The sequence below is a fragment of the Marmota flaviventris genome, chromosome 11 (assembly GCF_047511675.1).
Source record: "Marmota flaviventris isolate mMarFla1 chromosome 11, mMarFla1.hap1, whole genome shotgun sequence".
Lineage (NCBI taxonomy): Eukaryota > Metazoa > Chordata > Mammalia > Rodentia > Sciuridae > Marmota > Marmota flaviventris.
Window position 1 is genome coordinate 27,892,977 of NC_092508.1, and position 28,000 is coordinate 27,920,976.

The 28,000-nt window shown below is 38.6% G+C and overlaps 1 protein-coding gene across 2 annotated transcripts in view; it reads left to right on the forward strand.

Moving 5' to 3' along the window:
• Nucleotides 1–28,000, forward strand: part of Plekhm3 (pleckstrin homology domain containing M3) — a 175,608-nt gene that overhangs the window by 140,520 nt on the left and 7,088 nt on the right. The window contains exons 7-8 of one of the 2 annotated variants that reach the window (XM_071618854.1): nucleotides 8,595–8,752; nucleotides 18,076–18,139. In XM_071618854.1, coding sequence (XP_071474955.1) covers nucleotides 8,595–8,752; nucleotides 18,076–18,088 — 171 coding nt within the window. In that variant the 3' untranslated portion in view covers nucleotides 18,089–18,139. Of the gene's footprint in view, nucleotides 1–8,594; nucleotides 8,753–18,075; nucleotides 18,140–28,000 lie in introns of those variants that run through there. The other variant, XM_027941632.2, reaches the window with a different exon arrangement.

Genomic DNA, 28,000 nt, shown 5'->3' on the forward strand with positions numbered 1-28,000 from the left:
TTTCAAAGATATACTAATTAACCCAACAGAGAAGCAAAATTCTGATCATTCTTGGGAATTTTGTGGAACTGTCTCAATTTGAATCATTTAAATCTCTTTCCCCATATATGATACATATGCACCCGTATCCGACCATATGACCTGTTTTGGGCTCAGAATATGTGAACCACATTATTGTCTTTAGTCTTTGTAGATGCTTCATTAAAGTTCTGTGGAGTTATTGCTTACCTGAGCCACACCCCTTGAGGCACTTAAGTGCAGAAAAACTGAAATAAGTCCCATTCCATGTATTTTTTCTGAATAAGAACTTCATACACTGGCTCCATCTTTGCCATTCTAACCACTGAAAAAAATTGAAATTGAAATTCCTTAAACTTTTATCCCTTCAGATAGTTTCCAGTAGGAAACAAAACATAATATGACAGGAATGGTCATGGCCACTCACAGGTCTACCCTGTTATATTAAACCACTTAGCTTATCACACAGCTTCCAAAGCCTTAGTAGAAGTTGTCACATCTACAAGATCAGGTAAGAGCTCATTGCTGACATCTCAATCCTCAGCACAGAGCTTGAGTAACCAAAATCTAAGTCCTATTCAGCTGACCCAAAATGGATAGGGAGAAATGGAGAGAAGTTAATTAGAGAAGACATAGTTTGTATTTATGTACAAACATTCCCAACATTGAGCTATGATAAGAAGCTCAAAGGAAAATTATGAGAAAATGGAGTTTGAATCAACTTATTGAAATAGAAGGGCTGGGGTTGTGGCTCAGTGGTAGAGCACTTGCTAGCATGTGTGAGGCACTGGGTTCAATTCTCAGTACTGCATATAAATAAATAAAATAAAATCCATTGACAACTAACAAAATATTTTTTTAAAAAGTAGAAGTATTTCATAAACTTTTGGTGGTATGCTTTTTATTTTCTATTTTTAACAATTTGTGAATGGAAGGATTATACTTTAGAATTGAATGAGGGTACACACAGAGGATGTAGTGTGTGTGAGGGTTTTCACACTTGAGCAGAATCCATGGGCTCATTTTTCCCAACTTCCCATGAACTCACCTGGCCTTACTGACTAGACATTACTCTGTCTACCTAATTATGCTGAGAAATGGCACACAGAGACAAACTGCAAGCTTTCATGGTTGTCTAGGTAAGCAAATGTAATTATACTGGAAATTATTTCACAGTGTGTGGCAATATTGGTTCTGCCATTACATCAAGCTGACATGTTCCTAGTGAGTGCCAGGTGGCTTTGTTCAACATAAATTGAGTCTTTTGGTTAGACTTTTAGAGAAGGAGCCATTTGTCAAGTGCAGCAGCGTCTTCATCTGAGTATTCTCCCCAGTTGTCCAAAATCTAGATGTTACACAATGACTCATTTTGAAATGGAAGGTAACTTGACAAATCAGAGGAAGGGAATTAGCCAATGCATAAAGAAATGTGATGAGAAAGAGCCTTTTCTGTTCTTTTTTTCTGGTCCAAGTTACTAGTGCTCTGTTTCCTTTCCCCTGTAGATTTTGAATTTTGTGGTGGTGCCAAGGGAGTGAAGGTAAACCAACATAAAAGAATCATTTGTGCCCTTTTCCCGAGCCCACAAAGCTCTATTGGCTGCAGACCTCGAACATGACACTGCAATTTCCTGGTGCCACACATGAGTAATAAGCAGCTGTTTCTGAAACTGTGGTTTGGAGAAGGCAGCACTAGGTTATTTTTTAACTTAATTGTAATTTTTGATTGGTGTGCAAGAAAGTAAATCAAATAAAGTCTGTTGTCTTAGTCTGCAAGAAAGCCATAGGCCTCAAATTCCAATGCTGACCATCTTGACCAGAATAGAAAAGGGGGAAAAATGTGTATCCCCAGGCTGGAAGTTCAACCAGGCAGCTTTTGCACAGGAAGAATAAGCATATTTGGTATATCAGCTGACTGGATTGTGGAAGGTGATATTTGTCAGTCCCTGGAGTTCTGGAAGTACCTGAAATGATGGAAGAAGATATCAGCTTGATGCTCATTTTGTCCTTGTCCCACAATTGTGATGATATAATTTTAAATTACAAATGGAACGTATATTCTTTAAACACCCAGTCAGTTTGACATCTCTGAAATAGTCCTATATGCACATTCCCCAAGTAAATGAATCAAACTGGTACCTTCTTTAGGATAAGAAGTTAAGTTAATGGAAAACAGAAACAAACCCTTTTACTCCAATTTGGACATTTACCTTTTGCTCAAGGAAATAGACAGTTTGGTATATGGGAAAGGTGGAGGAGGTTGAGAGCAGGGGGCAGAGGAGATGGGGTGGGGACTACATGTGTTTTCTGCTAATTACTTTGTTGTGATTTTGTTTGTATAGTCATGTACTTTGGGAAAAATAAATGGAGAAATAATATCATCTCAGAGGTCTATTTCTCCATCGCTCATGACCAATCCAGTTTACCAGGCTGGTTAACTAAAACTACCAGCCTTCTAATGCTAAAGATGAAGTATTCTTCCATCATTTGATTGGTTGTTATAAAGTTATATTAACCTGTGACTAATTTGATTACAAACAGGAAAGGAATAACAAGGACAATTTCCAGGTGTTGCTAAAATGTTATCTTACACTAGTGATTCCAGTCAGGTTTGAGATGTGCTAAGTGTATCCCTCCAGCATTTTGGCCTTGGCCAAAGCATGTTTGTCCAAACTCTGTTCTCTTATTTACAGCAATACCAGGGGAAGTGGATTAGATGGCTTTACCTTAATTTCTACAGATGTCATCCAAACTGTATAACAACTTGATGCCTTTAAAATAATGACAGACGAAGTTCATACTTTGTTTTCGTATTCACTATAAATCTCAAGTGTCTGCAAGGAGAAATGAACAAGTCATAGAAATTTTCTATTTGGATTGTTAGTAATAAGCCATTATTTATTGACCACTTGCTCTAAGTCAGACACTGTGCTTGGTGTTTTCAGTACATTGAATCTGATCCTTCCCTTGCCCCTGCAAGGTGGATATTATCCTAGTTTTTCAGTTGACAAAACTGAGGCCCAAAGAGGTTAAATAACTTCCCTAAGTCTCACAGCTGGAAAATTGATGAACTAGAATTTGTACTGAAGTCAGCTTGCTTATTCCACTTGCCTGCATTGCTTCCCAGAGACAACCAAGTTCTGATGGGGTACTGAAAGACCTTTAATGTCAGCCTCTTTAGGAGACTTTAATGAGTCAAACTATCATGCACTGGAAAATACACCTAAGTTGTTGAGAAGCATAAACTGACCTATGATTATGTCTATGCCTTTAAAAAAAAGAAAAAGAAAACAGGTTTTGGCCAGTTTTATTAAGGAGGTGGTTTATTTTGCCTTGCTCAGTCCTGGCTTTTTCTCAGTGATATTAGAATCCCCGGGGTCAAACCTAGCATGGATACCTAATCAGAAGGATCCCCCCACCACCATTCTGGCTATAGTGGACTGCTGTCACTCTGGTGAGGCATACCAGCTTAGGGTGGACAGAGCTGTGTCCACCTTCTGACCTTTCTCATAGCTGTGTTCTTGGCCAGGAGACCCTGTTGGACTTTGCCCCACCAATTGTCAATTTCCAGATCCAACGACTCTTTTCTATTCTTCATTCTCAGTTGGAACCTGATGGTATTAGTCTCCTTGAGCTTTGGTCTTATTTGAAGCTGCCCTCTTGCTAGGGGTGGCTCTTCATCAGCACTTAACCTTAAGGTTAGGAAGTTGGCATGAATAGTACAAGGTTATTAGCAGTGGAGGGGAAGCTGTGGAAGAAATGACAATTGATTTATTTTTGAGGATTCAACCAAAATAAAGATATACCTTATTTAAAAACAAAACCTAGGAAATAACATACCTGAGCCCACTTTTCATAATGATGAAACTTCTAGACCAGAAACCAAAATAACTGGATTCTATTCCTAATGCCACCAATAGTCATATTCAGAGACAAGATTTAAGCCTTTTAAATATCTTATCCCTGGAAAATTATAACATTTTCCTTTCTATAATATTAAAGGAATGTTTGTAATTTCTAAAATAAATTTAAGAATATTACCTCAGTTTTCTGGAGAAAGAAAATATTCCAGCAACTTTAGCCATGTGGAACCCGGCCACCAACTTAAGCTGACAAATAAGAAAAGCAATTAATCAAGTATGAAGAAGCAAAAAGGATTCCTAAATAAGTGATCTGCCACCTGGTCCAGGCACTGTTTATGCTTTTCCCTAAACCATATAACACAGTGACTGAAAATGCTGTGACACAAAGATAACCCCAAAATATGACTGCCAACAGCTAAGGGAAAGGACAGAAATGCATTCTGGGTTAGTCAACGAGAACTGACAGGGAGGGACTCTTTCCCTTCAAGCAATTTACTTTCCTTTAGTTGCCCCATGTAAATTTTCCAGGTTTGTAGGTACAAACGGTCAAAACTCATTATTTTTGTATGGTCAATATGATTGGATAAGCAAATCACTCACATATTAAATAATAGAACAGAGCACAAAACAGCAAAATTAAATATTTTGATGTGAAAGTAAATAAGGATAAGCATAAAAGGTCCATGGAGCTGAAGTAGCCAAAGATAGCTTTTCAGATCAAACCAGAATAGACCTAAGCCATGAAGCCTATGTAAAATTTAAATGAGTTTTAAGAGGTAAAACTGTCAATAGAGGAGATGACATGAATAAGGGCTCAGGAGCAAGAGAAAGCATACTTTGTGCAGGGAAATTTTGCTTACAACACAAGATGAGTTTTTGAAAAATGGAAAATAAGTTGGGATCAATAGTGTAGAGTCAACTTACGGAGACTCTTGCACACCAAGCAAAACATAAATCCCAGTTTTGTGCCATTTATCCTTGAATCAGGTGTTTGAGACATTGTAACTCAGTAAAATTTTATGAAATGAATGTGGAAGAGTTTTTATTAGTGAAAAAACAATAATTCACCAAAGCCTTGAGAGAAAAGATGGTATATGATAAAAGTGATGTATAAAACTAGATTATCTCATTAATCTAGAGATGGGTAATAAGAGGATTGGGTAGGATGGGAAAAAAAAGAGACTTACAGTGGAAACACTGAAAAAATACCATAAAAATACCACATGTTGTATGATTCTATTTATATTAACTAGGCAAATTTATAGAAAAATAAAGGGCAGGGAAAGATGGGGAGTAATTACTAATATGTGTGGGGGTTTAGAAGAAAGTTGGTGAAATGTCTAAAACTGATTCTAGTGATATAGTTATGAATAAACTAAGGATAATCGAGTTGTAGGGTTTGGAGAGATTTTTTGTTTTCTGATTAGGGGGGTGTTTTGTTTGTTTTACAGTGCTGGGGTTCAACCCCAAGGCCTCAAACATGTTAGACAAGTGTTCTACCTTGAACTACATCCCCAGCCCTAAATTTTAGATTTTGAATAATTGAATTGTATGATATATGAATTATCTGTCTATAAAGCTGTTACTTAAAAGAGGGAGAAGAAATCAATAACATGGTAAATGACAGGATATTTGGTGGAGAAAATGAGTCATTCACAGTAGACTTCATACTTTAAATTTGACTCTCAATGAAATAACAAGAACAACCACTAACACTATTATTGTCACTTAATATTGTTTTAGAAGCCATAAATCATGCAATATGACATAAAGCTTAAGCAAGAGGCATAGTATTAAAAAGGAAGGAATCCATTTTTTGTTTTCATAATACCCAAGAAAATCACCTAAAAATGATTACCATTGATGAAAATGAAGTAATATGGTCATGTATAAGATAAACACATATGTCAAGATGTTCTAATATCCCAGCAAAAGCTAATAAAAATATTATTCAAAAGGGTTAACCTTGAAAGAACCTACATAATACATGGGAATGGTATGCAAGGAACAAAACTGGTTTTTATTAAGTAATAATAAATGAAGTTTTAATAAAATACAGACATGTAGCAGGTTCTCTGATAGACTATTATAAAGATAGAAATCCTCAAATTAATTTTCAAAAAATTCACTAAAATCCCTAGATAGGAAATGGCAGTGTATAGTTGGTGAAATATTACAAGAGCCTTCAAAATATTCATACACTTTGCCCCAGTGAAACCTTCTTTCAGGGTAGAGAAAAAGCTTCATGACAAGATGCTCAGTCCTCCTTTATATCCACGTGAAAACTCTCATGTCTTCCTCAAGGTCTTCTCTTATCCTTTTTTTATGGGGGGCAGGGGGTAGAGTACCAGGAATTGAACTCAGGGGCACTCAACCACTAAGCCACATCCCTAGTCCTATTTTGTATTTTATTTAGAAACAGGGTTTCACTGAGTTGCTTAGCACCTCACTTTCGCTGAGGCTGGCCTTGAATTTGCCATCCTCCTGCCTCAGCCTTCCAAGCCACTAGGATTACAGGCATGCCCCATTACGCCCAGCTTCTCTCCTCCTCTTTACTCACTTGGTTTCCATACTCTTCAAAATTTTGGTGTCTCTCTTTAAATGAGTCATTAACCTTGGTTGTTTAGAGTGGAGTAAAATAAGAAAACTAAATTCAACCTGAAGTATCATTACCACAATTTAGAAATTACTCCATGACACATTGGGAAGTGTTTAATGGTGGTTAGGCATATGATTTGTTAGTGGTTATTTCTTAGAAAGCATGTGTCATGTGCCATAAGGAGCATGCCTAAAACTGGGGTTTATCAGAGTCATTGATCCACAAAGAAGAGAAATGAAAGGAGGTCTATCCTCAGCTTCCTAAAGTTATGGAGGCAAGAATAAGTTGAATAATGGTGGAAAACACTTGTCTGACTCCAAAATCAGCTAAGATATTTTCTACCCTACTTGTTAAGGAAAATAATTCCACTCTTAAAAAGCTGTTAACTTGATTTTTTTCTGTTCATTTTCTGCATTTTAGTGCAAAAATAATGTTGTTAATTAATTGTTTTTAAAAATGCAAAAACATGGGCTGGGGATGTGGCTCAAGCCGTAGCACGCTCGCCTGGCATGCGTGGGGCCCTGGGTCCGATCCTCAGCACCACACAAAAATAAAATAAAGATGTTGTGTCCACCAAAAACTAAAAAATAAATATTAAAAAATTCTCTCTCTCTCTCTCAAAAAAAAAATGCAAAGACACAACTTTATACAAAGTAACAGATTGCTTCTCTGATTTGTTCTGCTGCCCTGAGTTTATCATTGTTTTGATTATTTGAGAACACTGTGGCATCATCCTGATGTTTAAAAACTATCTCAGTTTCTAGCTGCAGTAGAGCTTCATTGTTTTATAAAGGGCATGATTACCTTCTCTGTTTTTTATTTTTTATTCCCTGTCACTACTACTTAGTCACTTGACATTATGATTTCTTGGTGTACATTTCCCTCAGATGTTCTATGTAAAATTATAATTTTAACTATGTATTCAGTTGAAAGAAGGCATCCGGCTATTTCTAAATTAAATCTAATCTTCATTTTTTCTTATATCAAAATCCACATGTTATGCATTAATGAGAGAAGAGTAAAGGCAGATTTTTATCTTGTTGGTGTGTGACATGCTGAAGTCTTTGAAGCCCATCAAGTTAATTCAGTGATGAGGGATCTGATTGACCATGGGTTCCAAACTCAGAGGTGTTTGCAGGTGAGGTGACAGTGGAAGAGCAGCATATGCAAGACACCAGGGCCTGGTGGGGCTTAGGGGAGCAGGCAACCCCTACTCAGAATCAGGTCAGAATTTAGAGTAGTTTTGCTAGATCTTGTGATTTTTCAAAAGAAGGTTAAAAATCTGTGTTTTATGAGCAATCTCCCAATTTTTAAATTGACTTTTTTTTTTTCCTTTAGTGCTGGGGACTGAACCCAGGGCTTCCCACCTGCTAGGCAACTACTACTGAGCTACATCCTTAGCCCTTTTTCTTTTTGTTTTTGCTAATTTGCTCAGGAAGCCTTAAATTTGTGGTCCTCCTGCCTCAGCCTCCCAAGTTAGTGGGATTACTGGCATATGCCACCTCATCCAGCTCCAAATTGGCTCATTATTTTTAAACACTAGAGTTTTTGTTTTGTTTTGTTTTTACAGGCTGAAAATGGCCCTCAAACTGCCACATTGCAGCCTCTTTCTATTATTGTACTCACCAGCAGCTAAGGAAACCTGTCTTTCCACATTTGCTTTGTGTTTGAGGGGGAGATGATGATAAAACTACCTCATTGATTTATCAGAGAAAAAGTATTACTAAATGTACCATATAAACTTCTACATTCACCTTTTTCCTATATGTTTCCCATCTATTTTAGGAAACCTACCACACTGCTCTTATACCAATACCATAACTGTGAAGTTGGTCTATTCAAGTAGAGTTCCCATCTGTTGGTCCTCAATCCCCTACAACCACACTATAAAAAAAGAGAAATACAAAAGAAGCTTCAGCATCTTCATTTTCCAGCTTCCAGTGGTTTAAACCCGAGTTCTTTTGGAGCAAAAATACTATGTCTTTTCTTCCTCAAAGTTGCTGAGAAATTATAATTAGAGGTTTTCCTGTTGTGTAAAGGAAAGGAATCCCTTTCCTGTGTCTGTAAGTCTTCTGTTCTCAACAATTTGCTTCCCTGTTCCATTTCTCTTTCTGCAGGTGATAGAGGGAAAGCTGGCTCCGTTCTTGGGCAAGGTCATTAAATTTGCCACCTCACACGTGTACAGCTGCAGTCTTTGTAGTCAGAAAGGGTTCATCTGCGAAATCTGTAACAATGGAGAGATCCTCTACCCTTTCGAGGATATTTCTACAAGCAGGTATGAAATATCTTATCTTATAAAACACCCCTTACTATGTTTTGCTGTTTTATTTGGTCAGATCCAGCTAACTTTTAGTCAAGTACTACATCTCTGCCTCTTATCCGGGATCAGGTTTCCCTTGTTATTAGAGAAAGTTTTTCACCATTTGGTTTTCTGTATTTATTTCCAACCCTGTCTTGGCTACCTTAATCCAGAATAAGATCACAGAGTTGCAAAGAAACATCACCTAAGTCTGTCTTTATTATATAATGAAGAGTATTCAGATTCAGATATAGAATGAAGACTGGGGATGGAGAATCCTCTCCACCTTTTCAGGGTGGAAGTTGCCCTCACAGAGGAAGACCAAAACTGGATCAACTGCTACAAATACAACCACTGAGGACCCTGGTGAACATGCCTGCTCACCACATGCTTTTCTCTACAGATGCGCTGCAGTGTGGTGATGAAAGTTTTAGGACCCAAAGGAGAGAAAAGTGGGGGTTTTGTGGGATTATTTTTCTAACCAAAGTAATACTGGGGCATCAGCACATCCCTTGATTGATGGATGATTTTTTTTTCCTCCACTAACTGGAGGTCAGGGTTTTTATTACTGCTTTTCCTGAATCACAAAATGATACATATCACTTTTCCTTTCATTCCCAAAGCATAATAGAAATACACACTGCTTGTGTGTGTGTGCACTGGCTTCTTTGGCCATGAATGTCATGGCTCATTTCCCACCCTGCAAGGCTCACTTACATTGTGGTTCAGAACAGAAGGAGAGGCAGGCAGCCAGGGAAAGCTGAAGCATGTAGAGTAGAGCTAAGATGGTAAGAGTTGATTCAGCCCTTTTGGCTTCCTTTTTAAACCCAAAGACTATTTGTAAACATTCAGGAACTTGGGTTACCCCACACATGGAAAGATGGACACATAAACACATAGGAACATACATGTATACACACACACATACTCACCCACTTACACACACACACACAGAGTTCAGCCTCCAATACTTAATACAGAGTTCAGCCTCCAATACTCTAGTTCATAGTCTAGAGTTTAGATGCCTTTTTTAAATGTACACCGCACAGCCCTTCATGGGGCTAAGGAGGGGTAACTAGGTAAAACATATTTTTAGGGCAGTGAAACTACTTTGTATGATACTATAGTGGTACATACATGCCCTTATATTTTGTCAGAACCCAAAGAACGGTACAACACAGAGTGAACCTTTATTTAGACTGTGGAATTTAGTTAATAATGATATATCATATTGGTGCATTAATTCTAACAATTTTACCACACTACCATAGAAATGGAAGATGGTAATAATGAGGGGAAGGCAGGTGGGGGTATATAATGTGGCAAAATTGTATCTGTAAAATATGTGAATCTAAACTTTTCTATCAAAATTTTTGAAAATATGTCCATATGAATTTTTTACTGTAAGATCAAAGCTGAGCAGACAGTTTTAAATAAAACTTCACTGGAACAATTTTAGATTTGCAAAAAGAGCACAGAGTTTTCCTATACCACATACACAGTTTCCCCTATTAATAACATCTTACACTATTGTGAACACATGTTACAATTAATGAACCAATATTTTTATATTAATAGCTAAAGTCATAGTTGTTTTTTTTTTAAGACTTCCTTAGTTTTTACCTAATATCCTTTTTCTGTTTCAGGATACTACATTTAGTTGTCACATCTACTTACTTTCCTCTTGGCTATGATAATTTCTCAGGTTTTACTTGTTTTTGATGTCCTTGATAGTTTTGAGGCATACTAGTTAAGTATTTGATAGAATCCCTCTGTTGGCGTATGTCTGATATTTTTCTTAAAGTTAGATTGGGTTTTATGGGTTTGGAAAGGAAAACCACAGAGGTAAAGTGCCCATTTTCATGACATCATGTCAGTGGTTCATACTATCAACATGACTGATCCCTGCAGTATTTGCTCCAGGTTTCTCCACTGTGAAGTTCTTTCCCTTCCCCTTTTCTCCATACTGTACTCTTTGGAAGGAAGTCATTGTGTACAACCTGCACTTTAGTGGGGAATTATGTTCCATGCTCTTGGGATCAGAGCAGATACAAAATTATTTGGAATTCTTATGCATGGGAAATTTGTCTCTTCTTTCTCATTTATTTTTAAATTGTTTATTCTTATCAGTATGGACTCAGGCACAGTTTTTTTCTTTAATTTAGCTTATTCAATAATTCTTCATTGCTCAGACTATTCCACCAGCTTTGGCCATTCACATTCTAAGTTGGCTCCTGTGTCTCTTTGACACATTCATTATGGGGTTTTTGTTTAGAATGCATTTTTTGTTTATTTGAGGTTTCTTTTGTTGTTTTTAAGTAGAATTTTCTTATTTTCTGGCACTACCCTGTTCCAGGCTCATGCTCATCTCTTGTGTTTCTTGCCCTGGTCCAAAATGCAGCCAACTATCCAAGGAGACCTGGTTCCTTTTATTGGAGAATGACTGTAGAAACTGAAGATCTGAGCATGAGATTTCACATACATTTTTAAACTCCTCAGTTCCAAAACTTGTCCCTTGACTGGGGCAGAGGTGCTACTCTCTATCTCCTGTCTTTGTTTGTTTAAATTCCAGAATATGTATCTTCAAAGACTTTATGTGATTATAAGTCACCACCAGAAGAAAGAATCACTTTTCAAAGTTAGCTGTGGCTGTAGTTAGAGGTACTGGATTCTCACCAAAATAACCAGATTATCATGCCTCTGGGCTGATAGGGATCTTTACCCAGTGGGAGAGAATATATATGAATTTAAAATCCTGCTTCTCCCTTGGCCATCACAGTTCCTTAAGCTTGCAAAAAATATCTGAGTCAGAAGTAGCTCTGACCAGCTTCCCTGGAATTCCAGTTTGGTAATACTTTTCAAATTAAGCTTCCTCTTGGTATTCAGTTTCCAGTTAAATGCTAGGAGAAGTTTATATAGGCCTATGGGAAAAAGCAAAAGGAAATATTAATAAAAGATTTACCAAAGGAAACCTTTATAAAAATACCAAGTTGCTAATTAAAAAATAAGTCCATAAAGATATAGCAACTAAATTATTGTGATAAATAAAATTGAATAGTGGGTTAAATTTTAAAATTTGTGTATAACTGAAAATTTTATGAATGAAGTAATAGAATGTCTGAGGTTTGACTCAGAATAATCTGATGATGGGTAAGGGGGGATGGATGTAACTGAAAGAGGTTGCCATAAATCTATAATTGTTAAAGCTAGATGATATGTACACAGGAATTTACCATGCTATTCTATTTTTTAACATATTTGAATTTTTCCCTATTAAAGCATGTTTTTAAATCTGTATGTAAAAATCTTAGGAATGAGGTAATGAATTTGTTACCATATGTCCTTGACCATATGCTAAATTCAATACCTCCATGGCCTCAGAAATATTCTTAATATCCTTATAGATCCAAATATCATTTGAATAGCATAATTACATCTGGGTAAAAAGCATTTCACAAGTATTAGAACTATGTGTTCTTTTAATAAATGATTTATCAAATGTATTATGTGTGAGCATTAGTCCAGGTGCTGGAGACACAGTGGGCATGCACACTCCTTGCTCACAAATAGTTTGCAGTCTAGGGAGGGACAGATGAGCCATCAGCAGTTCTGTGAAAGTGTGGCTGGAGCACAGAGGGAAGTGGGCCTGCAGCTCTAAGAAGGGCTCATTGTCCATGAGTGAAGTGCATCATAGGTAAGAAAGAACAGGTTCCAGAATTTCAAACAAATTTAAGGAGCTTTAGTTGAGGTCTAAAACACTGATGATATAAGTACTGCCCCAAGATATAAGGCCAAAACATGATCCCAAATACATCTGACTCTGAAATCTGTGCTTTTTCCATTATATGTCATTGCTTCCACTCTACTTGTGGCCTCCAAACCTTTTCGCAGCACACCCGCTAAAATTAATTTGAAAAAATTATGTGCCTCTGTCTTGAAAGTAGCCTCCAATAAAAGTGCTCATTTGAACTGTCCCTTCGTTTGCTCCCTTGGGACTTTTTGTATTTGGAGCATACTCTAACCAGCCATGGTTACATTGGGATGGGAAAAGAAATGCCTTTCTTTTGTTAAATGGAGGAAGGACTTTTGTGACAGAGAGGATGGCCAAGCTCTCACCTCCTGCACATCCCTAGGAAGCCCAGTTGGCTATGGAAGCTGAGGATCCCTGACTGTAACCCTATTTGTTGCTCCACACCAGCCTCCCCTAGAAGATAATGCTAGCAGTTTTACCTTGTGATATCTTTCTTCTCAAACACAAATAATTACCTCTGTTTAGCCTAAATAAGAAAAATCTCAAATCCAAATTGCAAGATTTTAAATACAATAGGAAGATCCTGAATTGCAAGACTGTTTCACTTAATCCTAATCCAGTTTTTACCCTCTAAAGAAGGACAAGGAAAACACAGGGATAGGAGAGATAAACATTTCGTTACAGCAACTAAATCCCACATCCTAAAGAAATAGGAAAAGCAGCACATGCCCTCCTTGAGAATAAAAAATAAGGGATCTAACTTTTAAGAACAGACTGATACTGCCCTAAGTTATAAAAGAAAACAATGAAATGCAAGCAAAGAAGTCACATAAATCCACAAAGTGACCCAGGATTTAGGCTTTTTATTATTTTTTTAAGTCCTTAAATTGCTTCCTCCACAGCTTTCTTTGCAACATCATAAATCAGTTCCATCCTTTCTGTCCTGATCCATTTGGCTTTGTTGATTTCTTCATATGACATACAAGTCGTCCACAGTTCGGAAAACATTGCACTTTAAGGCTTATGACCCTATAACCTTTGGGACTGTATTCAAATGGAGGTTTCCTATAAAATTTTGCTTAACATTGAGCTTGGTGCCTTCTGTATAGTAAGCATTCCATAACCATTTATAATGTGGTTCAGCTCATTCAAGTATATCTAAATTCATCATTTTAAATAAACTAATTAACTAAGGGAATTTCAAATATTCCTAAAGACAGAGAAGCATAGCAAAAGCTTGAAGTAACATTGCAGCTTAACATGTAAGGTTGGAACAACTGACTTACCACTTAAGGTATTTCTCTGGCAGGAGCATCGGCCTCCCCTAGTCAGACTAGCAATATTCGCTTACTCTTGGAATGGCATTAGAGGTGGGGTTCTTCCTGTGTGTTAGAGGGGCATCTGCAGTTCAGTGGTTACTCTTGTAAAAAGGTTTGTTGTTTTTTAAAACATCAGAGTTCAAAGATGCAGAATGAGCATTGCTTGTCAGTTTTCCTTTCTGTACAACAGTTGGTCATTCCCTCTCCTCCTTTGAGAAATAAAGATGGCATATGCAGAACCTTGCACTTATTAACGCCAGACTCTTACCAGTTGAGTTAACATACTGTGCCACCACTTCCAGTCTGCACACATTTAAAGAACATTTCCCATATTAGTTGGCCTCATAGAAAAGACCATAGCAGGTGAGTTTCTAACAGAGTTTATCTTCTTTTTCATGTTTAAAATCTATTTTATCAAGGTAGCTTACAGAAAAAGAAGGGCTCCTAAGGTACTTCATCTAGGCCCCAATTGCTTTCATCCATCTGGCCAAACTCCAGAACTGTCCAATTTGCACTGAAGAACATAGAGACTCCTCCCACCAACCTTGACCTTTTGAATTGGTCTTTTTCATTTTTCATTTCATCAGATCCATACCACCCACCTCTGAGGACCTAGGCTTGTTGGGGCATGAACATTGTTCTTTGCATTGGCACTTTCTGCCCTTCTTTAAGCTTCATGTACACATGAATCCTCAAATACCTGATTGTGATGAAACCTTATAAAGGTTTGTTTAAAAAGAAAGAGCCCATGGGCTGGGGTTGTGGCTCAAGTGGTAGAGTGCTCGCCTAGCACATGTGAGGCACTGGGTTCAATCCTCAGAACCACATACAAATAAAATAAAGATGTTGTGTCCACCTAAAAAACTACAAAATAAATTTAAAAATTAAAAAATAAAATAAAAAGAATGAGCCTGCTTTATTATATAAAGTATTGAATCACTTCTTCCCATAGAAGACACTGAGATACATGATTTTTCTCAGCATAACTAGAATAGTTCATTAAGAACTATGTTTCTGTGGCTCTGTTTGCCTTTGATTTGTCCATGTTAGCACAGTACATGGAGACGGCTCCATGGGGGCTGAATATGGAGATGGCTTTGCCTAAAGTTGTCACTTACTTGTGTTCCTAAAACAACATTAAACCCCAGATTTGCCAGCAACCTTACAAAGACTCATCCATTTTTCTGGGGAGCCAATTGTAATATGCCGTTTTCTTGAAGAGTGGTTTTTTTTAATATTTATTTTTTAATTTTCGGTAGACACAACATCTTTATTTTATTTGTATTTGTATGTGGTGCTGAGGATCGAACCCAGCGGCCCGCACATGCCAAGCGAGCGCGCTACCGCTTGAGCTGAGAGTTTTATGGTAAGTGTTCAGGCATAAACTTTTGGGGAGGAAGGGGTGCAGGTGGAACAAAACTTCAGCAGAGAAGGAGAGGGAAGCACTACCCAGAAGATAGTTTTCCCCCTGGGGTTCCTATTTGTTCAGCCTTCGATTTTGTGAGACCTTGGACAAACAGACTGAATACCTGGATTATGCCCCCCATCTGGACTGAGCTACACATGCATTACATACCCTTTCTCACTAATCAGCCTGACACATTCCTTTGTTGGTAAATGGTTCCAAAACAAACACTGTCAGTGCACCTAATTAGCAGGTTTGTGGGCTGTGCTTGGCAGTCTTGTTACATCCTGTTCAACAATTGAGGACAACAGCTTTGAGCGGTCAGGCTTACTGGAGGGAAGAGCTTCCCCCAATGTATATACTCGTTTAATGATATTTCCTTTCTGTGGCTTTTCTTGGGAAGCAGCCACTCAGTGCGTATTGTAATGAGGTGTGGGATCTTAGAAACAGCTAAAGGACATTTGGACTCCTCTTCATAGGTACTTTTTCTGGGGAAGCACTAACTTCCATCTGCTTATTGCGCTCGCTGTCTCTCTCTCTCTCTCTCTCTCTCTCTCTCTCTCTCTCTCTCTCTCTTTCTCTCTCAAATTAAAGAAGAGTGTTTTGAGGAACTTTCTCGATGGTCTTCTAGCACCAACGGTGGAGGATAGCCTCCTGCCTGTGATTTAGAATTATCCACATTCAAGGTGGAAGGGACTGTGGAAACATCTAGACATTTTGGGAAGGGCAAAACCAAAGCCCAGAAAACTCATATGGCAGAAACAGGGCCATGACGAACCAGGATGGGATTCCACTCCTCTTAGGCCATATGACTGCCCATTCTTTAATGTATTTGTTATATCAGTGAAGGTTTTCTTTGAAAACTCTTCAGCACAATGCTGGTTTTTAACTTTGGTCAAAGAGTAACTTGGTAAATAACATTTCACCTTGGCCTGGTGGCTCCTATATTCACTTGTCAAAACGTTTCAGAATGTCTGCTAACACAGACCAGACATTTGGGAAACTCTTAGGGCTGACCTGACCCTTTATGCCATTAAGATACTTGATAAATATGGTGCATTTATAAACACAGTACTAGCTGGTGAGGCCACCTCTGTGTTCAGAGACCACTAGGTCATTTTAGTAAGCAGCTGTCATCTCCACCTAGATGTGTTTCTTACCAAGCTTCCAGTTAGATGTTTGGTTAATATTATGTTAATTATGTTAATCATCTTATCTTTAAGCATTCCAAAAACCTAATTTTTATTAGAGAAGTGTTCTTCGTTATTTGACTCATATTTTAACTGTCTAACTATAGAATTAATTGATGGTCACTATAAAAATTTGAAAAGTACACAAAAATATGAAGAAATTCTCTATGACTTATTCTTTTTCTACCTATATACATACATATATGAAACTGAAATGATAGTTAATATATAATTTTATATCTAGCTTTTTATCACATTATATTTGACCCAGGAAAATAATCATATTTAATCTACAAGTTTTTATTGATGGGTACTTTTTAGGAAAAAATTGTAATTGGCTCTAAGATCATTAAGATTTATAATATATGGAGACAAACTAGTACATGGAAAGATCATTGGAAAAGGGATAAAGAGGTCTAAATGTCATTCCTAACTCTACCACTAACTTGCCATGTGATCTTTGACAAGCCATCACCCCTGTGTGCCTACATACCAAACATATTGCATTTTTTAAAATTCTCATTGACAAAAAATATAAGAGCTTTGCTTCAACTCCATAGCTTAGCATTTTTTATTTGTCTGATAGTTTGTCATGATGCTTTCAGTGAAATTGACTGATTTTAATACTGTTAACCCAAAGAGATTAAAATACAAATTCTGATTGTCATTCAGGCCACCATTTTGAAAGATTGTAAGCTCCATGAAGAAATATATGTTTTTGCCAGATGTGGTAGCACATGCCCATAGTGCCGGTGGCTCTGGAGGCTGAGGCAAGAGGATGACAAATTCAAAGCCAGTCTCAGCAATTTTGAGAGGCCCTAAGCAACTTAGTGAAACCCTTTTCCAAAACAAAAAATAAAAAGAGCTGGGATGTGGTTCAGTGGTTAAGTACTCTTGGGCTCAATCCCTGGTAACAAAACAAAAATTCTTTTAATTGCTTTATTTTAATTTTGCAAATCTGTAGTTGTTAACATAATTTGTTCAAATAACTTTCAAACTGATTTCAGGAAAATTTTTACGTAAGTAGACATTACTAAGATATGAGTAATTTATTGAGTGATGGCTAACAATCTATCATATGTCAGGAGCAGATGTGTTTTACTGGGCCAGTAGAAACTTTGTCAGGAGAGAGACCATGTCAAAAATTTAAGCTTTGAGCTGGGATTGTAGTTCAGTGGCAGAGCACTTGCCTAGCATATGTAAGGCACTGGGCTCAATTCTCAGCACCGCATATAAATAAATAAAATAAAGGTTCATCTACAATTAAAAATATTTAAAAAGAAAAAATTGAGCTTTGCTAAGCTACTTAGATAATTTAATTTACAGAACATCTTTTGGGTCACTTTTTAGTGTATACTTTTTTGCCAGTGAGACTGTAAATAAGTAACCTGAATACACAATAGGGAAAAGAAGAAGTATTTACCTTTCCATACAAAAATGTTGACTTTTCAGATTGAGCAGCATGTTTTGAAATGAACTGTTTTATGCTTTAGGATTAGAAAAGGTAAAGTAGTATCTTTGTTTTGTCAGTATATGTTTATGATATTTTGAGACTTTTTCTATACAATTAATTTTAGGAGCCTAATAGTATTATGTCATTAAAATTACTTAAAATTTTTTTGTTTTGTTTCCAGGCCGAGGTTGTAGCTCAGTGGTAGAGAGCTTGCCTAGCATTCATGAGGCACTGGGTTCGATCTCTGGCACCACATACAAATAAACAAATAAAGTAAAGGTATTGTGTACATCTACAACTAAAAATATATATGTACTAAAAAATATATATATTTTTTTGTTTTAATGTCAGCATCTAATTCTATTATCATCTCTTTATTAGGCACCTTCAGTATTCTTAATATTAAACCACCCAGCAGTGTTACAGCAGGAAGCATCTGCACGTGAGATCTACAACTATCAATAACTGTCACTCAGGCCAGGCACAGTGGTGCATAACTTGTAATTCTAGCTATTTGGGAAGCTGAGGCAAGGGGTGCTAGGCTAGCCTGGGCAACTTAGCAAGACACTGTCTCAAAAAAAGAGGAGGGGGCACTGGGGATGTAGCTTAGTGGTAGAGCACCCCTTGGTCTAATCCCCAGTACTACAAAAAATAATAATTATCATTATTACCACTCATTCAGTTCCTGATGCTTTCAGAATACTTATTATAGAGATAAAGGTACAGTTCATAAATGTTCACACTCTGTATAAAAGTTGCTATTTGGATTGAATCACACTGGAGCATAGAACCTCTGAAGAGCTAGAGGGAGCTTAGCAATCATCTTCCCATGACTCCCACCTCCATTGAGGCTAGAAGCCCCTCTGACATCACAACTGTAGCCACTAAGATTCCCTCCTGAATCTCCATGCAGTGCCTTTTCTGCCTTAGCCTGTTGCCACAGCACTAGCTCTGAAATTTGAGAGTCTTACAAACCATCCATAAGGACAAAAGGCTCTACCTTTTGTGGAGCCCCATTTATTTTGGGCATGGTTGTTAGAACTCACCAAAACAATTAACAGGAAGAATGTTCAGCCTTTTGATTAGAAATTGGAAAAGAAAGGGGTTGGGGTTGTAGTTCAGTGGTAGAGCGATTGCCTAGCATGTGTGAGGCACCGGGTTGGATTCTCAGAACCTCATAAAATAAATAAAACAAAGGTCCATCGACAATAAAAGAATATTAAAAAAAGAAATTCAAAAAGATAATATTAAAATAAGTAATTCATGTAAAACACAGAAATGTGGGAATTTTCTTATTTTAGAACCAATAACATAATAGAAAAGCTTGCTAATAATGACCCTGAGATTTGCCTAAAGCCAGTCTTAGAAACATTGGAAACCATTAACTTGAACAGATTTTACTTAAACTAAAGATCTAGTTTGGCCTTGAGAGTTGGGAAGGCGAAGTATGATAAAGCCTTTCTTCAAAAAACGAATTTACATGCCCTTGTAAATTCTAGAAAGGAAATCTTTGATGGTAGAGGAAAAGGACATTTATGAAATTAAAAGACTTGGCGGGAAGGCAGCTTATATCTGTGATTGGAAAGAAAATCCTCCAAATCTAGAATGAAGAGACAAGTGAATTTTCCTTGGCAGCAGGGAAGACACAGTGTCTAGAGTGAGGAGAGGGTGGGGTCGGGAGCAAAGCTGAGCAGCCTTTGGTGAGCAAGCATGGTGTTCACCAGCACAGCGGTGGGGGGTGGGGGGATTTGGAAAGATCTGATGCATGCATGTCCAAGCTTCAGCCAGAAAGAGGACTTTTCCCTTCCTCAGCTTTCTTGAGAGCATATTTAAGATGGTCTGTTTAAACGCAAGAAATTTAGTCAGGGTCTAGCCTTGGAAGGCACCTAAGGGTGATTTTAACGCTTCTGTGCCTCTGTCGTAGGCTAAGCCCACCTGAAGGTGTCTCACCTCACTTTTTCTCACAGAGGGATTTGCAGCTTTTGCTCAGGCCACCCACCACCCAGAGACAATGAAAGATAAAGAGCCAAGGTATTGGTTAGCACAGCTTGTCCCTGCAGCCTAAGCTAAAGGCTTCCCCCATGAGGGACTGTGTTGTTCTTTTTGAGATTCTTTTTCTTAGCACCACTAGCCTAGAACACACTGAGTGTTAGAAAACTCTGTAATGCCATCTTGTTAAGAAACTGTCTTGGGCTGAAGAAGCAGCTCCAGGGTAGAGCACTTGCCTGGCATAGGTGAGGCCCTGGGTACCATTCCCATCACCACTGGAGAAGGGAGGGAGTCATGTTGGTGACAGGAGACAAATAAGGGAATAATCTAAAATAATGACAAAATTCTTCAGGCCTTTTATTTGACTGCCTTTCTCCTAAAATGTGCATTAATGACCAATAACTTATTCCTAAGCAATTAATCATGCTGCTCATAAAATTGGTCTTATTTTCTGGACTTTTGCATTTTCTAATGTACCATGCTTGAAAATTGCTTTTATTTTGGCTCTGCTAAACGCCTTGTACTTTGAAACTCAAATGTAATATGTAAATAACAGTGACTCCCATTCAGTGTGTTAGAGTTTGTTATTATAAGTATTATAAATTATTGTTTCTTTTAAAAGGCATACTTCAAAATATGACAGTTAAATTTCTCAGTTTTGCATTTTAAAAGGTGATACAACAGAAGTACATGTATAAACTAAGATTATTTGTTTTAATCTGCATTTGCCTAACAATAGTATCATATACAGTTGCCTTTGTCTTAGATGTAGCAAGACATTTCTAAACATCCCATGGGCTCTAAGGAATTTTGAACAACTTTAGGAATTTTTACAGCAAACCATTGCTCTTATTTATAGTTTTCTGTGGCTACAATTATAATAAATTCTGGCTTTTCCAGCAATGGTAGAAAATATTTAAATCTTCCTGTAGTTCCTTTACTTTTGTCTTGGTGTTTCCATGCCTAACATGCACCCAGTTCCCTCCACTGCAGCCACTCCAGTAACAGTAATAATCTCTAATAGTAAACAGAGTTTCCTGAAGTTATCACAAGAAAAGGTGGGCACTTGTTATTTGAAAATGATAGGAACTTCCAGGTGAACCTTAAAATAAAAACTTAGCAGTTACAGAAACATCCGTGGTTTCCAGATCCCAAAAAAACCTTGTACATTGAGTTCAAATCTATTATGATTTTGTACACATATAATGTGTGACATATATGTCTGACTGAGAAGTCCTGTCACTACCCATAGATTAGCAGGAAGCATTTTTTAAGCATTTGCACAAAAGATGACAGTTAATGACCCCAGTGGGATAGCAAATTAACAAATGAATTAATTAACCCTTGTTTGCCTTCTATTTTGAAGCCAGATTTTAAGTAAAGCTTTTGTCAAAGGTATTAGCTGAGCTTGGTTTACAAACTCCAAAGTCCAAGACCTGTGAAAGCCAAATGCTTTGTGGGCTGCAATCAGAAAAAAACCCCTCCTTAATTGCCTCAGGCTTAAAGGGCAGATAAAAAGATCATTGCAGGACATACCAATTGTCCTTCCCAGATTTGAGGCTTAGCAGGTATTTAGGTATGTGTTGAATAACTTAAAGGACCTTGTAGCTAGTACCAGGAGAAGGAAGGCCAGATTTCAAATCAAAGACTGGAATCAAGTCCAAAGTTTTCACTCTGGTTATTATTTGATATTGTATCTAATTATTTGCAGACAGACCTGTTAAAAATGGGAAAACAAATAATACCTTACTCAGAAAGCTATTGTGGGGATTAAAAAGATAATAATTTATGTAAAAACATAGACAAATGGCCAGGCAGATGTTGCCTAGTTTAAATTTTTAATTTTGTTCTTACTGTATTTGCATTGCCATTCAGAACTAATGGAATAGCTTTTCTTTTCTTTTCTTTTTTTTTAATTTTTTTGTAGTTTTAGATAGACAGCATGTCTTTATTTTATTTGTTTATTTTTATGTAGTGCTAAGGACCGAACTCAGTGCCTCATATGTGCAAGGCAAGCACTCTGCCACTGAGTTACAGCCCCAGCCATGGAATAGCTTTTCAAACTAGCACATAGGCACCTAAATTTGCCAGACTTAGCCAAAGGAACTGGATCTTTTCCAGTCTCATACAATTCCAGTCAAACCATATAGATACATTTTTAATCCTACCACCTCCCACCTCCTGCCCTAAGCCAAAGTTGGGAGGCATATACCATAAACAATCCCAAATGTGATAAATGTAGTCTGTTTTCCCCTCTGCATGGATCCATTGTTTGTAATCCAAGATTTCTAGATCTCTTGTTCATGTCCTCCCCATCCTGCCTATTTTCCCTAAGTCTCTTGCATTGCCAAGCAAAACAGAGGGGGTATTTGGAGAGTCCAGATTCCTGGTCAGCTTAGGGCAGACCTTTCTTAGAGATGGCACCCCAGGAAGCCTCTCTGAGGCCTTGCACTCTCCTCCTAGGTCCTCAGCACCCAGCCACAATCAATTCTTTCTGACATTTATGTTAATCTTTCATTATTTTAATCTTCATATTCCTCCAAGGAGAATAGCTCTATTAAATTGTATTAAATCTTAACATTTGTTTAAATAATTTTAATTTTTTTTCCTGAGAATGTTTAGTAAAATGTTCTGTGTATTCTTCCAAAGTGTCATGTATAGCTTAAACACACAGGTTTAAGCTATACATGACACTAGCTGATTTCCTATCTAGGGAAATTACAAACTGTTTGCTTATGTTCATTTACTTACACAATAACAGCAAAAAGCACCAACCCAATGCATTAAAATAGCCAGGCCCCAATAACTACTTTCCTTAACTAAGACATTTAAGTAATCATCTTGGTTTCTTGGAAAAGCCAATAATAGCTAGTGGCCATATGGGCACCTTCCATAGTCGCTCTACACAAACCGCACTCGCATGCCTGATAGCATGCACTTATTTCTGCACCCCACCCTATTCGTGTGGGCTCTGCAAAGTGGAAATCAGCCAAAGCTCAGCCCTGCTCTGCAGGCCTTTTGCTCATCAGAGATCTAACCAAACTGAAGCCTAAATTTCAATCCAAGTGAAAAATCTGAAGCCATTGCCTGGGCCAAAAATAAAAACACAGCAGGAAGAGAACCCAACATGAACAGAGCAGAAGCATTTCAGTGACCTCAGCTCAGGGCAGAGGCCTTTAGCAGTTTCCTGTGACCTCCCTGAGTGCATCCAGAATCTGGAAGGGTGCAGACAAAGCCATCGAGCCTGTCTCTAATTGGCCTCACATCATCAGCATTCCAGAACAGGAAACTGTCTGCAGCCAGGAATTCTTGCTTCTTTGCCATATTTGAGATGCAAACCTTTCCCCCCTGAACGTATTTAGTTCTATAGTTTGTAGCAGGACTGTTTTCCTGAATTTGATACCATAATAAGAACATTGTGTCTGTTCAAGCTCTTGGTTTCTAGATTGTGAACCTCTGCCTTACTTACCATGGGTCAGTAAGTTAATTTTTAGGTCAAAGACTGTTCATAAAATGTACAGTCTCCTTCCATGATGTACTTGCTAAGATGCAAAGTGAGATTTGTGTTTCCCTGAAATGATGGAGATGCTCCCCTGAACTTATCCCAAGAAAGGGGACCAGTTTGCCAGGGCACACACAGATAATTAGTAGTGTGGTCCCCTGCAGCTTCCATGGAAGCAGAACTCCAGTCTCTCTGTCCTGGTACCATTTGTCATGGTGTGTCCAAGCCTAACATGCACCCAGTTTCCTCCACTGCAGCCACTCCAGTAATTTAACAAACACTTCATATAGGGTGCTAAGCTGGTGTTGCCTCCAGCCAGCATTTACTGTTTCTCTCTCTTCTCTTCTCTTCTCTTCTCTTCTCTTCTCTTCTCTTCTCTCTTTCTCTCATACATACACAAACTCACACAAGCTCATGTTTAACAATCCTATTTTTTTTTCCTTGGGTAAAGTGAGTATACACTATGGTTGGGCTGGGAGAAGCCTTAAAGGAATTTTCAATGTTTGTCTGGAATTTTTTGAGAAAGGGACAGAGTCAGCTCCTTTTGGCCACACTTCTTATAGTCACAGCTATATATACTAATTTATATATGCTATTTTATAGTTTGATTAAAGCAAATAAATAAAAATAATGCATAATACCTTAAAGCCCCATCTCATTTTGTCCCAGCTTCTCAATTTGAGACTTTCTAAGGAGGAGGCAGGAAAGCCACATTCACATTAATTCATCCACAGACCTTAGAGCAAGAAAATTTGGAGAGAAAAAGGTGTTACTGAAAAAGGTGTTACTGAGAGTTGTTTTTTTTTTTTTTTGTCATACCCAAAACCTGCAAGTTGGAAGGAACCTTACATATTATATAACCCAATCTTGTTTACTCCTGTAGAGACTGAGGCTTAAAGATGAAGTAATTCACCTGAGGTCCCTGTGACACCAGAGCCAACCTGGGCCACGGCCTTGGACTCCTCACTCCAGCGGAGCTCTGCCCTGTGCAGTGAGCAGCCTGGTGAATGTTCTACCAGGCTCTTTTTCATTACAGGAGTTACTGAAACAACTGTCTCACAGTTGCACAGGAGCAATCTATTTTATGAAGCAAATGCAAAAGTTTTTCACTTAGATTTGCCAGATGGTCTGAGAAGGGCATGAAGATGCAGAAAACGCTGCAGAGAAATAGCCCAGAGAGTCTTGGCCAAAGAGCAACTAAATATCACTGAGGGCCAATCATAGAGAGGCCTTTAGGTAGAATTGAAAGGTCCAAGTAAGTTGGTAGAAAGTTAAGGAGTTACTGAGCAATGCACAGCCTCGTGTTGTAGGTATTATTGACTTCTTAAAAGATGTTCTAAATTTTAGAAGCCACAAGATAGTTAATGCTAGTGAATTTCAGGTATTTTAATCAAATGATGTGTTTAAAATAGATATTTATAAAAGTTATTGAATAAGTGTACTACATTGGATCTTTTTGCTTGATAAAAGTATAAGTCAATAGGTAATATTTGTAAAATTCAGAGGGAGGGAGGATTCTGTTTAAGCACCCCTTGGGCACCCCCTGGTGATGCCTTTTTCAGATATATTAGGCCAGTGGCTCTCAATAGGGATGATTTTGTTCCCCAGGGGCATTTGGTGGTGTCTGGAGACTTTGCTGGTTGTCACAACTTGGAATGGGAGATGCTGCTCCTTGCATCTGCAGGGTCAAGGCCAGGGATGCTGTTTAACATTTAATGATACCCGGGCCAGCCCCTCACATCCAAGAACTATCTGATTAAAAAGGTTAATAATGCTGAGGTTGATGTCCTTGATTAAGTGGAAGCAATGGATATGCTCAAGAAAAAGTGGAAAACCCCATGGCTGACTTTGGTCAATAGCAAACATGTCTCCCTGCACTTGCACCCTCTATGACCCTGGGAGGGGAGGACGTAAGGGCTTTGTTCTCTGTGGTGGACAGCAGCAGCCACAGAGCAAGGAAGCTGCCTACTGCCGGGATGATGACTTTGACGTGAAGATGTGGCTTTCATTGGTTGTATCTACAGAAACACCAAAAGCCATTTCTCTTTCATTACCTGTTGCAATTTTCAGCAGAGATGATTACATTGGTAGATTGGCCTTATATGAAAAACATGTTCCTGAAAAGTTTATCATAAATAAATACAGTCAGGAAACAGAAAACACTCAGAAGCCAGCAAATCTTACCCCCCGCCCCGCCCCAGTTCTTGGGATTGAATCCAAGGCACTTTACCACATCCCCAGGCCTTTATATTTTTATTTTGAGACAAGTTGCTGAGGGCCTCATAAGTTGCTAAGGCTGGTCTTGAACTTGCAACACATCTGTGTCAGCCACCCAATTCACTGGGATTACAGGTGTGTGTGCAGCCCCCTGATGCCAGTGAATCTTTTTCAAGTGAAAAAAATCCCTTTAAATAAAGTCCTGTTCTCAAAGAGGAGCACACCTATAAATTACGTTTTTAATGTAAATGCTTTATTTTTCCAGCATGTTACTTTTTTCTGTGTATGTGGAGCGCCAAAAATTTTATGTCATAAAGCAATTTCTTTCTCCTTCCTTTTCCTGTCCTTTTTCTTTTCCTTTGAAAAGAAAATCAGGGTGGGGGAGGATTAACTATAGATTGTCTGAATTGGGGAAGCTCATTAATCAATCTATCCATACTACAGTTGAAAAGATGCCTGCTGGGTTACAAATTGTTAGAAAATTGGACTTGGTTCTATTTTGAAATCATTAATTTTTTATCTCATACTTTTTTTCAGTTACTGACCTTTGGATAGAAAGAGCAGGTGCATTCGATCCCTCCATAACCCTATGGGTGTTTTTGCACCAGAAATATCCGATAACACTCAATCTCTTCACTCACTTGGGCCTGGTATCAGCAGAGATAAGGGAGTGGCACTGAAGGGACCCTTTTCCTTCATCAATCACTGCCCTAGGGCCACATCCCTGGATGTATAAATCCCCAAATTACCCAGCAGGACAAAAGGGGCATAAAGGAGGAAATTTATTTGATAAAGCTACCATTAGTGTCACTTTAGTGATAGGTGATTACAGAGGTGTGATGGGCAGGGGAAGCCACTGCCTTTGAGGAAGGGCTTGTCAAGAAAAGAGACCTGGGTCTGACCTTCATCCCCACAGACAGGAGGGAAGAGGCAGGGGAGAGGGAGAGACTAGAGGTGACCCTGCCATATCCAGTATTCCACCAGTGTCAAGGAGGTGGATACTGGAGTCACCTGTGAAGGGTGATGTCACACACCATTTGTGTGGCTTTCCACATATTTGCTCATTTTAGCTTCACAGCAACCCAGTGAGTAGGAAGGAGGTCACCATGAACAGCATGCTATAAAGACCAAGAAAGTAATAACTTACCACTCAGCTACAAAGAAAGTTCTGTGATTCAACACAGGTCTTCTGACTCGGAGCCCTATGTTTCCCTGCACAAGGGCACATGTGCTTACTCAGATGGCCAGTAAGTAGCTTGATGCTCAGTGGGAGACATGGCTGGGCTGCCAGGATCCTTGGGTTCCAGCCACAACTGTCTTCAACTTTGTCCCCAGGAGACAATGACTAACCCTTTTGGAATCTGTTTTGTAATCTGTGAAATGAGGGGGTTGATTGAGATGTCCTTGGTCACATAGGTGAAGATAGTCCCTGCAATGACACAGGTGAAGTCTGCAGTGACGCCCCACAGAAAGACAGCAGGCAGCCTGAGGGGCATTGGAAGGGGCAGTTCCAGTGTGCCCTGTACCAGGGATTATACCAAGCACCTTCCCCATGATCTCATTTTAGGCACTCAACACCCCAACAAGACAGATGCTGATATTACCTCCATTTAGCAAATGAAGAAACCGGCACCTGGAAGGTGAAGTAACTTGCTCAAGGGCATTGTTTAGTCTGCTCAGACTACCATACCAAACACCACAGACTGGGCAGCTTAAACAACAGAAGTGTGTTTCTCACAGATCTGGAGGCTGGAAATTTCAGATCTGGTGCTGGCAGGATTGGCTTCTAGTGAGACTACTCTTCTTGGCTTGTAGGTGCCCTGTCCTCCTGTGGCCTTTCCTCTTAGGCACAGGGAGAGAGAGAGACTGAGAGCAAGCCTTCTGATGTCTCTTCTAAGGTTCTGTGCCTGTTGGATCAGGATCCCAACCTTGCACTAATACTGCCTAAACACAATGTCTCCAAATGCAGTTACACTGGGGGGTTGAGCTTCCACATATGGACTACAGTGGGACACACTTCAATCCATATCAGTGGCCAACAGTGGGAAGTGATTTGTAGATCCTTGTCTGCTCTCCTACCCACCACTGCATTTCCCTTTGCTTGGAGAGCCGAGCCTGGGCATGAGGACCTTAGGGTGCTATGAAGCCCCTATCTGCTGTCTCTCAGTTAGATCTCCTTCCTAATGTCTCCTGCCAAGTGACTGCCTCCTTTCCAGGACATGAGGTTAGATAGGAATCCTGAATGGTGCAAGGGACAAGTTGTGGCAGACTAGGAAATAACACCCCTAAGATCCTGAGCAGATGCTCAGGACTGAAACTAGAGGTCCTGTGGGAAAAAACAAAGAAGGCTGAGGTGGATGGGACCTGGAAGAAGGGTTCCTCAATCCCTCTTTAAACC